The sequence below is a fragment of the Bos indicus genome, chromosome 22, assembly GCF_029378745.1.
Source record: "Bos indicus isolate NIAB-ARS_2022 breed Sahiwal x Tharparkar chromosome 22, NIAB-ARS_B.indTharparkar_mat_pri_1.0, whole genome shotgun sequence".
Lineage (NCBI taxonomy): Eukaryota > Metazoa > Chordata > Mammalia > Artiodactyla > Bovidae > Bos > Bos indicus.
In genome coordinates, this window is record NC_091781.1 from 32,860,250 (window position 1) to 32,876,692 (window position 16,443).

Sequence of the window (16,443 nt, forward strand, 5' to 3'; positions counted from 1 at the left end):
CTCTAAGGAGGTGGGAAGTAGAGCTGGGCTTTAAATATAGTCAGTTGTGTTTGGGGTCCTGGCTTTCATGTTTGGTAATTGGTTATTATTATTTTTTTAAATAATGTAGCTAGCTACCAAAATCAATATATGAGAGCTGAACATTTTCTTTTTGAAAATGAAACAAACTACCTAAGGAAATAAATAAATGAGAGCCACTGTTGACCAAAGATGTCAGCATAATGTAACTTCTACTGTGAGGCTCCTGAGATCTTTTATAAGGAAAAAATATCCTGAACTATCCAACCTAAAATCTTAAAATCTTTATTAGCAGGAGATTTGTGTGTGTTGGTGCAATTAGTAGCTTCTTCTTAAATTTACTTTGAAGTGTGAATATGATTTTATCACTTTTGTATAATGTCCACGGGCACTACAAAACCATATTCTATCACTGCTGCATGAGCTCCGATTCTCTACATTCCATAGAAAGCCTTTTACGTTGCTTTCTTATGTTTATAAACTAGGTGGAAGTGACTTGAGCCCTAGAATTTGCTAGACACTAAATCTTTTATTTGGAAGGCAGATAGATAGTGAAAAGAGACATGATACACTTTGTCAAGCAAAACCAAATAGATTTTGAAATGGGACTGTCAAGCTTAATTAAAACAGAAACTCATTCATGACACGATATTTGACCTTCTAAGGAGGAGTGCATATCCCATGCAGGTGAGGAATGTGTGAATTGTCTCATATAAACAGTTTTTATACCCTTCATAACTTATTTTAGCAGTGACAATGCGAGGTGGCACAATATACTGCACTATAAAATCACTATATTGCTTGGTGAAACTTACATTGGATTTGATCAGAAAAAGATATGAACTGTGTGTTGGTGAAAACATTCTTCATTGTTCTATAATGGGAAAAGAAGTAGTTAAACATCTCAGTGTGCTTGCCAAGTCCATTTATGGTAAATGCAATTACACACACAAAAAAGTCAGCAAATAAGCTTTACCTTCCTTGAAAATCTTTGTCTTATGAACTGAGTCATATTTCCCTTTTACCATGAGAAAGGATTTGGAAGAAACCCTTGGCATTTGCTCTAATTATGTTGTAATATTATTCATCATTCTTGATTCAAAAGCTCAATATCAGTATTAGTCACACCACACTGAGCTCTTTATTAACCAGAAATACGTGATATACTTTTTAAAACCATATACATTCAGATTCAATAGGCAGATGGTAGTTACTGAAAATTCCCCAAACTGCTGCAAGTTAAATTTAAACACAAGTTGATGGTTCACACATTTTGGTAAGGGACTTGGATAAATGGAAACTGAATTTGATGACATTTACAAATATTTTCACTGTTTTCTTGGATGATTGCTTGATTCTGATGTGGTCTTTTCTTTCCCCCTCCCCCCCTTCTCTTTTCTTCCAACTCTTTCCCAGGGAATTTACCGCATTAAATGAACAACAGATGAACTAACAACAGACATGGACCTCTAGACTGGATCTTTCATTGACTTACAGGCTCTAGTTACAGAACGGAAGAAGCTGTGAACCCCACATGCTGAGAATCATGAGTACGGTCCACATGTGTGAGGCCATAGAAAACAAAAAATTTGCTTCTCATTGGATTTTTTATTCAGGACAAACACTCTTCAAAGGATATTCCAGAAAATACTAATCTTATAGAAAAGGCCACATGGTCAGATATTTTGAGCAGTAATAAGGCTTGCTGCTGCTGCTGCTACTGCTGCTAAGTCGCTTCAGTCGTGTCCGACTCTGTGCGACCGCATAGACGGCAGCCCACCAGGCTCCGCCATCTCTGGGATTCTCCAGGCAAGAATACTGGAGTGGGTTGCCATTTCCTTCTCCAATAAGGCTTGCAGAGTTTTTTAATGGAAATAGTCTCATTTTGGTTCATCTTATTTAAGAATGTTAGAAGATTGTATGTAAAAATCCAGACTTCTGGTTCTCTAGAAAAACTGAGGATGTGACAATACAGTATACCTATCCGCACACAGAAATAATTTCTTGCAGCTTCTATTAGTCAGCAAACGAGTGCTCCATTAGTCAAGGACCACTCAACATGTTTGGATTCTGGAAGCCTTTTACTTTACTCCCCCTGTTTTAGTCTTTCTTGAGGACACACAGTATCTTTTGATGTATTAAAGGCTCTGAGAATCCCTTCGAATACTTCTACTTTATTTTGTTGGAAAAAATTTCCCTAATATATTTGATTACAGAAATCTATTGCTCCACATTTTGGGATGTACTGTTCTAGATAAATCTTGGGATTTATGACTTCAGTTTTCACCTCTGAAATTTATAGATGAAATCAATTTGTAACGTATTACATGGTACATGGATATGGACCACAAAATTCAAGCAATTCTGAATTGTTGGTATGAATTTTATGCTACCTCCTAGAAAATATTTGTTAAAGTGTTTAGGAAGCTCAGATTTTGCAATAAGGTTTCCATTTCCATTTTTGGATGCTTCTATAGACATTCAAAATGCAGAACAAATCCACCTAGAGTATTTATATATTCAATCAGATTTCAAGGTATATTAGAAAAGATGAAGAAGCCTCTGGATTTTACCCAAAGGTTAACTGAAAAATCCACTCTAAGAGACTCACTGTGCCGCTGATCTAGTAACAGGCCCTAATAACACATATTCTGGAGAAAAGATTTTGGAGGGAAAAAACACACTTGCAGTGTGATATGATAAGTAACAGGAATGTACAGTAATATTACACTCTACCAGAGTGCTAACATAATATCTATTTAAACAAGAATTTAAGTAGATAGTCTTTCTTAAAAGTGTCAGCTAAGTAACTCTAAAAAAAGAAGATGGACACAAATTGATCTTTGGGGGGCTGAGCCCTGTATGTATCATCCAGGTGACCACTATGGAAGCCCAATAATAGGATTTGACATTTCATCTTGCTGGCTGAGAACATTGAACTTCTAGTAATGAATTTCTAGTTTTCAAATATTAGAGTTGGAAATATTGGTTATGATAGCAGCAATGACCTTGTGCAAATAATTCTTGTGGACTATGTGTCGCTACATGAATGTTCTCTGGATTTGGCTAATGCTGATCGAGGAAAAATAAATGGCAAATGAAGAGGACACAGTGATTTAGAAAGAAGTTATTTAGCAATTTAATAGGGCTGTCCAACATTTGGTCACACAGATCATTCTGAAACCTAACTGCTTTAACAGTCTTTCCATCTCATCAGAAGAGATCTCTGAATACTCTTGGAAAAATCAAATCAAATGTAGAAAGAGGTGCCATGATAAGACTCAATGCTACAGCACTATGTTATTAATTATGTCAGACTTTGGATTTAATCAGAGGACATTTCTGCAGTTTAAGATAGCTATACAAAGCCTTAAGACACTGTATTTACAGAACTTAATACAGGGATCCATATTTGACCATCACTCTGCCAGAGTCTTAACAGCATGGTGGAGTGGCTCCCTCAAGAATCCTCATTTTTCTTATCTGTGGAAAAGCTAGTAGTTCTAAAAATATTTTCCTGGAAGAGGTTAGAACGGTTATATCAATTGAATATAAAGTATGGTTGTGTAAGCCAAGCTTGCATGCTAATATTGCACAGGATAGAAAACAATAAATCAGGATGATGAGCTTCCTCGGGCCATCTGGTAGAAACAGAAGGAAGCTCTTGACTCAGTGTTGTTTTGATGCCTCAGATTCCAGGAGTCCACCTGTAGCTGGCCTTCCAGTGTCAGTGCCATGCCCACCTCTCCAAAGGGCACATGTTTTCCTTGCCAATAGCAAAAGAAATGACAAGAAAACAAAACAAAACATCCAAAACTCAAAGAGGTACACCAGCCGTCTCAAACTGTGGTACAGTTCAATTCTTGAAGAGAATATATAATATTTCAAAATATTATGTATATACATGTATTTCAAGTGGTACAAAGTAACTATAGATCCAAATGAGAAGATAGTTGATCGTTCTTCGTAATCCCAAAAAATTTGCATTGAGAAAACCCATTTTTTTTCCTTAACCCACTTTCCATGGTACCGCCAAAACTTCGGGTCTTCTCACTCTAGGATACTCTGTGATACACAGTAAAATCACTGTGCTTATCTGGTAATCAGTCAAAGTGCAAATAAGAAATCCATTTGGCTTCTAATGTATAAGATGTTTTAACTTTTTAAAACGTATTTTCGCAGAGTTGGTTTTCCTTTATTACTATAACAGATGCTTCCGTTAGGTTCTTGGGTGAATCTGAAAGCAAAGAGAGAAAGAAAGAAAATTCAGGAAGAAAAGAAGGAAAAGAAGGCACAAAGAAAGATGATTAGGAGGAAAATTAAGGACACCAGGAATTTTTAGGATGTTGCTTCTTTCAAGTGCACCGAAATAAAAAATGTTCAAGTCTAGAGCAGCAGTTTTCAAACGATGATCAAAGCACATGCACAGGCCATCATATTTAATCAATTCATTACTTTTTGCCACAAGTGAGGACACAGACTCTTGGAGCAATGGTTAAGCAAGACTGCGGTCATAGGCATGCAACCTACGTAACTGTGGGGAGCCCCGTGCCGAAAAGGATTTCACACTTGGTTTAATGACCTACAACTGCCATCTTGAAATTCTTAGTAATTTTTAAAAAGGGGTTTTGTGTTTTCATTTTGCACTGAACTCTTTCTGTAAATTATGTAGTTATTCCTATGTCTGTCTGATGAGAATTTCATGAGAAGGAAATTCATTAGCCTCGTCATGTTGGTCACTCGTTAAGATGCAGAGGGGTGGCATAAGGTGAAGTCATTGTCAAGGTTGGATCACATTTGTTGAGGAATTTAAGAGACCTTTGCAAGGTGAGAAACTGTTCCACTCAAACAATGATATTGTTTTCAAGGGCAATCAATGGTATACTTCTATAACCACTGATGTCATTCAATCCATTCAAATAATGGTCCCAAAGACTCATATTCCGAAGGATGCATGCATGAAGAATCACCGGTTTAGAGCATGATGATGGTTCTAATAAAGTTGAAGGTTCTATTTTAGAGTTCTAGGACTTAAAACAGTTTTCTTCATCATCTCTTAATTCTTTATAGCTTTAGAAACTGAGTATTCTGAGTCCAGGAGTGAAGTCCATTTAAAGCTTTCAGGGTTAGGTAGGAATGATAATACATGCTTGCATTCAAAAGTTGGTTGGGTCAGGGGCAGAATGTATAAGAAAACTTCACACATTTATTTTTTTACTCTTTCCATACAAATAACAGATACTTTAAAACTTTGGTTTCTTATAGTCCAGTGGTGTTTATGACATTTGTTTTCACTGTCTTCTTTTCCACCAAAAGGAAGGAGAAAGAGATGTTTCTGAAACTGATCTGGAATTGCCTTTTAAAAAAAAATCTGTAATGACCCTCCCTCTCTCCCCATCCCACCCGACTTTCGGCTCTCTTCTTCATGGAAGACCAGGGGCCATGTCATGACCATTATCACATTCCCAAGACTTTAACTTTAGATAATAGAGGTTTAATACTATTTATTAGTTAAAGAAATGAACGAGCACACTTGGATCATTTGTGGCAATTTTGATAGCATATTTTATTCTTTAAGAAGATAGCTTACTCTTCCTTCCTGCGATCTCTGAATACCACTCCCACTCCAGCCTCCCCTCTTTCCCCATCATTTCTCTCTCTCTCTCAGACATTTCTTGCAAAACGAATGGACTAGAGATCAAGACTGTCAAGACTCTCAGAATCTTTCACGCCTGGTGGAATTTTGAGTGAAGAAGCTGGAATATGTCAAAGCTGGTATTTTACTCCTCAGTAATATTAAAAAAAAAAACATTGGGGTGATTAGAATGGGTGGAGATATGCAAAGCCATTAGGAGGATAAGGCCAGGAGGCTGTGGACAAATGACTCTGGTGAATTGCACTGGGTGAGTCACAGGGCATACCACATCTGAAAAGATGGCTATTGTGGTTAGGTGTGTAATCTGAGGGGTTAGGTTGCAATCTGAGGTCTGTAATTTACTCTTAGGGAATGAGACTTTACAGTGTACACTAACTGTTGATCTCCTCACTAATGTGAAAGACATTAACATACTTGGATGAAGGAAATCCAAAAAACTGCTTGATATTTCCCCAGATATAAAACCAGATTACGTTCTGGTATTTTAATCTACTAATTTTCCTTCCCAAGTGATTTTGGATTTGTCCTCATTTTATTCCCTTCCTCCTCCTGTCCCCAAACAATCATTGTTCACTTTCTACACATAAATTATTACAGCATTGTCAGACAACTTATTTCCTCAAAAGGGGAAGTCTAGCTTTTTGAATTAAGTCATTCTTCCTGAATGCACAAGGGAGTAGATTCATTCCTGAAAATATGGATGATAGCCTCTTCACCTTTCACACTTATGCTTTTCCTCCATCAGTTTAAAGAAAAGAGATAAACCAATGGGTAGCCACAACCATAGGAAAAAAATCCCTAGTCAATATTTGGGCAGGTTAGTCTTGCTACAAACTACCTACAAAGCAATGTAATAATAAAAATTGAAGCCATGATCAAGTAGGAACAGGGGTAAAATTTAGCCAAATTACGTTTTTCATATATCAGTTTAAAGAAAAGGGATAAACTAATGGATATCTAAAATCATAGAAAGAAAATCTCTAGTCAATATTTAGGTAGTTTAGTCTAGCTCCAAATTCCTAACAAAGCAATTTGATAAAACAACTGAAGCTATGATCAAGCAGGAACAGTGTTAAAGTTTAGCCAAGAAACTTCACCCAGATGCACCAAGCTTCTTCTCAGAAGGCATCTATTTTACTGTGCCCATGCCATGTTTTTGGAGCACCTCTCAAGTGTGATTACTTTCTCTCCATGGTGTGGCATTCAGGAAGTTTCCTCTTTCCCTATGATTTATTCTGCCAAGTCTCCTGAAAGGAAAGCTTCTGCTTGATTCCACTTACCTTCTCTCCTTCCTTCTGAGTTTTATTGTCACCCAGATCCAATTTCCCCAAGATTTTCCTTCAGACTGTGGCCTGTTACCCTGGCTAGTCTATATTCTGTGGTGTCTGGTGGGTTAAATGAAACACTGAATTTCTACTCTCCACCTTCCTTGAAAAATGAGCATCCTAAAAATTTAAATTAGAGCACACTTTAAACCATCTTTTGTTTATCGACATTTCAAAAAATGCTGAGAATTTTGGCTTAGTATGATTAGTTGGGAAGTAACTCACATAATAGGGAGTTTATATGGAAAAAAAAAGTGTAGTGAGAAAGACTGAAGTCCCAGGAATCTTTCCTGCAAATTTCTTTACACTGAAGCTCCTTTTAAAAAATAAGTTTGCAGGAAATTCACAGTTGCCATTAGCAATCTGAGTATGTTTCTTCAGTTTTCTGCTTTTGTTTTTTTCTTAAAGAACTCTTTGAACAAATCTTACCCATAAAACAAAAAGAGGTGATTTTTTTATTCTTCTTTTCACTTTAATAATGTCTTTTTTACCCTAAAGATTACTTCTTAAAGAACAATGAAAACATATGATTCCTAATTAAAATACATCTGTGACTTAAACTTTTAAAAGTTAAGTTGCTAGAGTCAACATTTGAAGTGTGTAGGCATATTTATACTCTGATGGGGAAAAACACACAAGGCATACTAGAAAAATTCATATAAAACCTATTTTTTAGAGCATATGATCTAAGGACTTGTGTTATCCATTTATATGGGATGGAGTGCCTGTGTATATCATTTGGACTTAACTTGTGGCTTTTGTGTTTAAAAGTGTTTATTTCATCATGAATTTCTTTGTAAAGAAGGGGGAAGAAAATATGTCAATTGCAGTGTTTGGGTTTTCGTAAGGTCTGAAACATTCAGCTTTTTCTATTGCCTTCTTTTTCCTTCTCTAAAGAGAGACTTGAGAATTCTTAGTTGGCTGACGTGCCACACACATGGCTATAGAGGACTCTCTTATTTCCTTGCCTGAAATAGATACACACACCAGAAACAGGTGCATCTTCTGCTTTTAAACTGCCTGTAAGGGTGATTTATTTCTCTTATACTGTTCAACTATTTGGATTGCGTTCAACCCACCCGGTGGCATAGCGAACACAGTGCGTACTTGACTCTATTACCATTATCAGATTCCACACCATACTTTGGTGATTCAGAAGAATGTCTAGGATGTATTACTGCAAGCATGATGGTTTTAAAATATACTCCATGAAAGCCAAATAAAAGAAAATGACATGGGTCACAAATAAGCAGCACTAACGATTTCTCTCTTTTGTTTTATTTTCTGTCAGCCAAAGAGTCTTCTCATTGGTACTCTTGGAATTTTACATATCTAAATTCTGAAATATTTTGACTTGTGTTATTGTTCTTTAAGGAGTTTTAAGTCTGAAGGTACTATGAGAACAAGGATTACCATCAATATAGGGTGATTGGTTATCACTGGAATAGGGAATGGAGATTTGGCAGAGAGTATGTCAACAACATGTTCAAAACAACGGCTACTGATTTCCAACCATACTGGCTAAAATCCAGAGTAGCTTAAAACTAACTTGCAAGGGTATCTTCAAATTATCTGGTAAAATCATCTTCATGAAAAATGTAACCAAAGGGAAACCAAAAATCCATACTCCAGACCAGCTAATTAAGATGACTTCTGGAGTAAGTAGCACAAACTAGGTTCAGTTTTAAACACTCTCTTCTGTAGATGTTTCATTGGAATGAAATACAATATTCCAGATTGACTTCTTGGCACCTTCAATTTGTAGGTTAACAAGATAGGATGGTTTCGACAAGCCTTCTGGCTGCAAGCCAGGGACGTAGAGCCATTTACTGGCTAATGTGGTCAGTATAGGCAACTAAACTAGAAAAACAGAGTCTTCACTTATAAAAAGTTTCATAAAGTGTTATGTTTTCTGCATCATAGAAATCCAAGAACCAATTTTATTTTTTGAAAGGAAAATTCTGAGAAGAAAGACCAGGTTAAGACTCATGATTTAGGGGCTGGAATCAGATATGCCCTTTGAAATTCAGATCATTCTTTTGGAAACTTACAAGTTCAACACATTGGAATTTTAACTAGTGGAGCTTGCTTTAAAAACTACCCAATACTTGCAACATATACATAGATAGCAGGGCTGATATTCTCATGGTTCATGTACATATTACCATACTGACTTAAAATACTAATAGACTTTTGTACTAATAGACTTTTGTATAGTGAATAGTTACCGTCTTGCATACCCTAAAGAACCCCCCTCGGTACCCCCATTAGAACTTTCAAACTTTCTTATCAACCAGTAACTACAGAGTCAACAACTGGCCTAGACTGGCCTCTCTAACCTGTTCCAGCCTCATGACACCAGTTCTGATGGGCTGGGTAGCCTGATACACATCATTACATATTTTGAAGCCAATTCCTGCTTCAACCACACAAAGCAAAGAACAATTATTCACATCAGAGAAACCTTTCATTTCCCTAAAAGAGCATCAAAAATTCCTTTAAACAACCTTTAGAAAATGGCAGTACTTAAATGCAGAACTTTTTAGAAAACCATCTGGATAAATTAGGCAAGATCCTTATTTTATTATCTATTCTGAGCACCAAAGATGTCCAATGCATTATCCAAATACCCGCCTCACTGCCCCTCTTCCCTTTGGCGATGGCAGCCTAGCTTTGTTTATGAGTCCATAACAGAAACACTAAACTGCTCAGGATGGAGAAGTCAAGTTCAATCTCTAACTTCTCTTTGATGGATGGACACTGATCTGAACCGTCAAAAATAGTTTCTGCTGGGGAAAAGGCTTCTTTCTCTCTTGTTCGAAGCTTCTCTGGGTGTTCTTTATACAACACAAAGGCAAACGGTACAGTCTGTAACATGCATGAGACATTTCCAAAAAAAGAAAACAACTTACTCTTGTGGTCTTGATTTTATTGCCTGTAGCACACATCCATCCAGAATTATCAGGGAGTGTCTTACACTCTTCTCCTTCTAGACAAGGCTCCATCTCACACCACCATTTCCCGATCACAATGGAGGCTGTGCAAAGACAGGAAACAAGTTTGTTTGCAATTCATCCAATCTGGGCGTGAGACTGTGTCCTTCTATAGATGTTAATGTTCTATGAGATGCATTAGGTCCTTTTGAACCTTTCATGATTGGGTAAGAACACTATTAAGAAGAGTAAGATTTTAACTTAAAACATCTTAAAATGCAAATATAATGATGCTGTCTGGTTTCATCAAGCTACATTTTGTCCAGAATCTCCTTGTATGATGAAAATACGAAGAATGGCGACCTCACTTTTTAGAGAAACTTCTGTGTTAGTTTTGTAGATCAAGGATTTGGTACTTTCTTTTCAGTGTGAGGGACAAAAGGACTAAATGTTCTTTAGAATGACTGACTGAGCTGTTCTTTTTCAGAAAGGCCAGTTTATTCACCCCCAGCATTAGGGTTTATCTCCCAGCCTAGGGTCTTTGAGAATTTCAAAGGCCTACTGAAAAAAGAAAAAAAAAATTGATGGAAAGTACAAAAGAAAGCCTGAGAAATTAAAACCAACAGTGATAATAAAGGAAACTATTTGTTTACAGTCAAAAGTATATTCGATGTGAGCTTTCACTGTGTTTGCTTTCAATGTGTTTGAGGGGATATGAGTGGAAATTTAAAACCTGAGCCTCTGATAAAACAGCTCTACTTTTTAGGGTGACACCAAGGATGACCACATTAGGAAGCTGGTGACGAATTTAGTGGCTGGATTTATAGCACACTTTTTTGGATAATGAGATTTTATAAAACTAAAGACTGGATTCACTCAGTACCAATTAAGCAGCCCCAGAGCTTTAATATCTTGAGTGAAAATGATTTCTGCATAAGCATTGGTTGTTTCTGAGGATCCTCAGGGCATTGGCTTTTTTATTTTTATTTTTTATCAAATTCACCTGGCTTTTTCATGAAAAATCCTTAACATATCTGTGAGTGTTTCTTTTGTGATACTTTCCAAATGGCTGTCTTTACACTGAACTGGAACTCTAGGTCTTTATAAAAAAAAAAAAAAAAAATAGAGTCACTTTTCAATCCCTCACATTCCCACGTTGTCTCTACCATGATGTTTTGTCTCAAAACAACAAAGCACCCACAGGACATCTCTTGATATCACAGGGCATTAATGTTAAAATGAAATGGAGTTCATGGTATAGGGAAGCAGGAGCATATTAAAATTCTCTATCCATCCAGCGTATATGAGAGAGATCAGACTGCTACCTCAGAAGCAGAATGGTTTAAACATCCAGACATTTATCTGCATTTAAGTTTCCCTCTTCCACACTTTTCTTATTTCACACTTCCTCTCCTTTAGAATTCAGTCTTCCTCAAACTTCCCTTTGAAAAACAATTATTCTGCAGGATTATATATGCAAAATCATATCTTCTCTATTTTATGGTCAATTTAAAGATTTTTTTTTCCAAGGGTAACTTTGCCTACATTTGATATACACCTTACATGTAGACGGACTTCCCTGGTGGCTCAGATAGTAAAGTGTCTGTCTACAATGCAGGAGACCCGGGTTCAATCCCTGGGTTGGGAAGATCCCCTGGAAAAGGAAATGGCAATCCACTCTAGTACTATTGCCTAGAAAATCCCATGGACAGAGGAGCCTGGTATGCTACAGTCCATGGGGTTGCAAAGAGTCAGACACGACTGAGCAACTTCACTTTACATGTAGACTAGACCAAATCACAGAAAACACAACTCTATTGGATAGAGCAAGCAGAGGAAGTAAAATCTTGCGTCTTGTTCTATCCATATGCAAAACAATGTGATATTTTTGAAAAACTTGGACTAAAAACAGGAAACACAAATCCTCTACAGCAAGAGTCTCCAGCCTCTGGACCATGGACCTGCTTCACCTTCAGATAAGCAGTGGCGTTACATTGGAAATAAAGTTCACAAAGGGCTTCCCAGGTGGCTCAGATGGTAAAGTACCTGTCTGCAATGCAGGAGAATCAGGTTCAATCCCTTGGTTGGGAATATCCCCTGGAGAAGGGAATGGCAACCCACTCCAATATTCTTACCCAGAGAATTCCATGGACAGAGGAGCCTGGCGGGCTACAGTCCATAGGGTGGCAAAGAGTCAGACACGACTGAGCGACTAACACAAAGGGCACAGCAAATGTAATGCTCTTGAATCATCCTGAGAGATCCCCCCACACCCAGTCTGTGGAAAAACTGTCTTCCACTAAATCAGTCCCAGGTACCAAAATGGTGGGGATCACTATTCTAGAGTGTCCAAAATGACTATGAACACTTTGAATAATTTTCTTTTTAATAGTAGGATTCAGCATCAGGATATGGAGTAGAAGAAGAATCTTGTTATGAATTAAGAGGCCTTATTTGTATGAACAAATAGGTTGACAATACTAAATAGAGAAGCATATATTTTGGAAGCAAGAAAAGCATATGTAGTGTTAAGGGGAATAAAACCACATGGCAAAGCTTTCAGGAACGTAAGATACAAGTCAGTGTTTGGCAGTGCTTCTTGAGAGCTTCCAGGTTGAGGCTCCCTTCTGGCTAGAGTTCGGTCACACACAAGCCAATGACACTTGCCACGCTTGTCCCCTTAAAGCCCACCTAATATTTCAGTATTGTGCCCCGCATCTCAACCATCAAGAACAGAGACCCTATGATCTTTGCTTGGAGGGGAAACTGCCTTTCCCAAAGGTCTTAGATTTAGCATTTGTCCCCCTCCATTCACAGAGGCTCACAGATAATGAACAACTGCTGGTAAGGTCAGCCGTTAGTATCTTTGCCTCTTTCTGAAGGACCCCATTCTGTCTTCTTCAGACTGCTCTTTGCCCTCTCACAGCTGACCTACTTTGTTGCAAGCTAACAAAGCAGCTTCTCCCCTTTCTCTCAAGCATTAATATCTCCCGAATGAACACGTAGGCTGTAGGAAAAGGAATGCACCTCAAATCCTGAGTATCACTTTTAATTCAAGTTTATAAAGACCCACCAGCATGGAGGGAAAGAGAAAAAGCTTTTTTAAGAATAAAAATGTCCCAGATCTGCCGATGGTCTTGAAAAATTCGTATTACAGTTGCTTCTTCTACATGGAGTTTGATGACTTGGTATTCCCTCCGGCTTTTTACAATCTAGTTCATTTTTCCAGGATCGCTTTTCTTAAGATGCTATTAGACCTGTGTTGTTTCTGCTTTGTGCATTACACAGTCATTTTAATACCTATTATTTTATGGCCTAGGTCAAAATATAGTTTCTCGTCCCCCCACCTTTTTTTCTGAACTCACATTTCCTGAAATATCTTTTAAAAAATTCACAAAGAAAGGATTTAAAAATTGCCTTCTCTTCTCCCAATTTGGAAGCTACTGAAAACCTTCTGAATATTGGACAAGGAATGAACAATTGGATTTAATAAAATGAGCTAATATTAACGCTAGTTAGTTGTTTTTAATAATTTTTATTACAGAGATAAGTATAATAATAAAACTGTAAATATAAATAATTCTAAGATACCTTGCATTATAATGGTCAGTTCAATAATACAAGTGATAACTGACATTTCTGAATACTTCTTGTGTGTCTCTCTGTTAGATACTTTTAAATGTATTATTTCAGTCTTCAAAGCAATCTTATGAAGTAGATATCATGAGACTGTTTGTTTTTTTAGATTAAAAAAAATAAAGCCCAGAAAGGTTAAGTAACTTTCCCGAGTTTACACAGGTAGAGAAGTTCAGAAATTTACACAAGAATTCAGGCCTGCTTGACCGCAAAAACCCATGATTTGCACCATGATAGTGCTAGCTTATTTTAGTTGTGAGTTTAAAAATCATAGTTCTCTAAGAAAAACATGTATTGACTTATGAATGGATGAATGAATTCTTTCTGCTCTATTATTATTGAAAATAAATTCTGTATCAACCTGAACACTTGCAGAAAACAAAAACATTCAGTTTTTTTGCAAAATTAACTTAAAAAATAATTTGGGAAGGAACAGTTGATCACACTTGTTTTTTCCTAGTCTCAGCTACATGTTGCTTCATTTGCCATAGCATTTTAAGAGAAATTCCCACTAGTGAACACTTTGTGAATCCATAAGAAACATATGAGGTAGATGCCTAACTGCTCTAAGAACTTTTCTCTCTTAGAACTGAATTAAATATCAGCTGCAAAACCCAACTCTCTCTTATCTGTGGTGATTATGAAAAAGAACCTTAAAAGTCCCTTTTAACCCTGGGATTCTGAGATTCTATGAAAGTGCCATGTTCAGGAAAATATCTGATCTTCAACTTTTTCAAGAATGTTCATCTTTCCTTGAGAGATTCTTAAAATCACTAAGGCCACTTTAATCATGAGTCTTGATTTTGCCCTTATACCAGGTCCTATTGCTATCAAGCAGAAGAGAGACTATAAAAGGAGAGTGAATCCATCTTTTGGTGATCAATTGTAAATGGAGCAGAAATCCTGTTTTTTTATTTTTTGGGTTGTCGTTCACTGTGAGGAACTTCCCCATGAAAATAGAATGGGATATAATAATCAATGGGTTTAATATATATTTTAAAAAATACTGTCTAAGAATTGTCCTTTTTAAAAATCATTTCAGTAGATATGTTTGAGTTGTGGTTCAGCAAATATTTATTGGGTACTTTGCCTAGTCAAAGCTCCCTGATTTGCTGAGAGTAATAAAATAATGAACATGACATTGTCCCTACCCTAAGAGCCCACAGCTTAGCTCAGGGTTTTTCAATATGAACACTATTAGCATTTTAGCATGAATTATGGTAAAGAGAAATAAATGAACAAAAAGTGTTCCTCCAGTAGTAAATATTATAATGTACTAGAACAGCAGCCTCACGATTGGGAGTAGTAGGAAAATAGAAACTCTTAGTAAGGTTGTAGAAGTTTCTTAAAGCAAGGAGCCTGAGCTTAAAAAAAATTGTTTTGTCATTAACTTATTTTTTAAGGAAAGGTAAATCATTGAATATTCTTGATTTTCCAAGCAAAGGGAGGACCTATTTATAGGGGTGACTGGGGGAAGATGAATTTGGCAGTGATATGCAAGATGCAATAAGGAAGAAGCAAGCACCTGAAATGCCAGGTAAGCACCGCTGCATTCAGACAGAGAAGCGACAGGTCTTGATTTTTGGATGCCTGCTCTAGAATCGTGAAGTATGGTAGAGTGGAAAGTGATGTTAGGAACAAGTGGGGGAAACACAGTTGCCAGTATCTCAACCGTGTTAATTGTAATCCTAACCACACTGGACACTAATTATTAACTTATTAGCTCATGTGCCAGGGGCTTCCCTAGTGGCACAAGGGTAAAGAATTCGCCTGCCAAACAGGAGACCTGGGTTTGATTCCTGGATTCGGAAGATCGCTTGGGGAAAGAAATGGCAACCCATTCCAGTTTTCTTGCCTGGGAAATCCCATAGACAGAGGAGCCTGGCAGGCTACAGTCCATGGGGTCGCAAAGAGTAGGGCATGACTTAGTAACTCAACAGTGACAGCAAACAGTTCATATGCATGCATACTCCCTCTACTCACTAAGTAGTGAATTCCTTGAGGGCACAGATCATATTACATTCATCTTTGAATGGCATACAGTAGCTTAAGACAGGTTCATTCACTCATAAGTGAATGAATAAAACAATGAAACAATAAAGAGAAAGAAAAAATAGTGACTATTTCAAAGGATTGTGACGTTCACATGAGAAATTCATCCCAAGCACTTAGTATTGTCTAGCATTCAGCAAATGTTTAATAAATATTAGCTATCATTATCATCAGCATCATTTTAGTACTCAAAAGAATAAAATCATTCCCAAAGTGAAAAGGCAGTTCTTCACAAAGTTAGCAACTACACCATTGTTCTTCAATATTATGCTAAACTCTCAGCTTGCTTCTATGAGAGTTTGAGCATAAATTAAATGATTGAACATATGATTGCATTCATGTTCCCAGAAGTAGGTTATAAGTACATCAATCATGACAAATTTCCAGGCTCATTTTTGTGCAACCTGTCACACAATTTAAAGCAATGGCTGGGACTCCATTAGAAGAATGGGACAGCTCTCCAGCCTCCATTTTTGCACAGGTTGTTGGAACAGCTGTTACGAGGCTCTTCTTCAAAAGACCTGCAGTGACTCCCTGTTTGTGATTGTCTTTATCAAAGGAAACAGAAAATTAAAGGCACTGAATACCATTGTCTGTAGATATTCTGAGCTCCCTCTTTCCTGTAAGCTCACATTTAAGAACTGGATCCAGTTTGGAGGGACTGGGGAATGGTTAAGACTCTAAACTCTTGGGTATGTGATAGAGAGACTCAGGTTTGAACCTTAACTCCATCACTTATTGGTAGAATGGCTTCTGAAAGTTCTTTGGTTCAAGTCTCAGGTTCCTGAGTTATAAATGGAGTTAATAAAAATCACCACTGTAA

At 37.1% G+C, this 16,443-nt stretch overlaps 1 protein-coding gene across 2 annotated transcripts in view; it reads right to left on the reverse strand.

Moving 5' to 3' along the window:
- Positions 1-3,133: 3,133 nt before the first annotated feature.
- Positions 3,134-16,443, reverse strand: part of TAFA1 (TAFA chemokine like family member 1) — a 510,409-nt gene continuing 497,099 nt past the window's right edge. For both annotated transcript variants that reach the window (XM_070776336.1, XM_019984204.2), the window contains exons 4-5: positions 9,912-10,036; positions 3,134-4,255 (exon numbers count right to left, since the gene is read on the reverse strand). In XM_070776336.1, the coding sequence (XP_070632437.1) occupies positions 4,238-4,255; positions 9,912-10,036 (143 nt within the window). In that variant the 3' untranslated portion in view covers positions 3,134-4,237. The remainder of the gene's footprint in view (positions 4,256-9,911; positions 10,037-16,443) is intronic.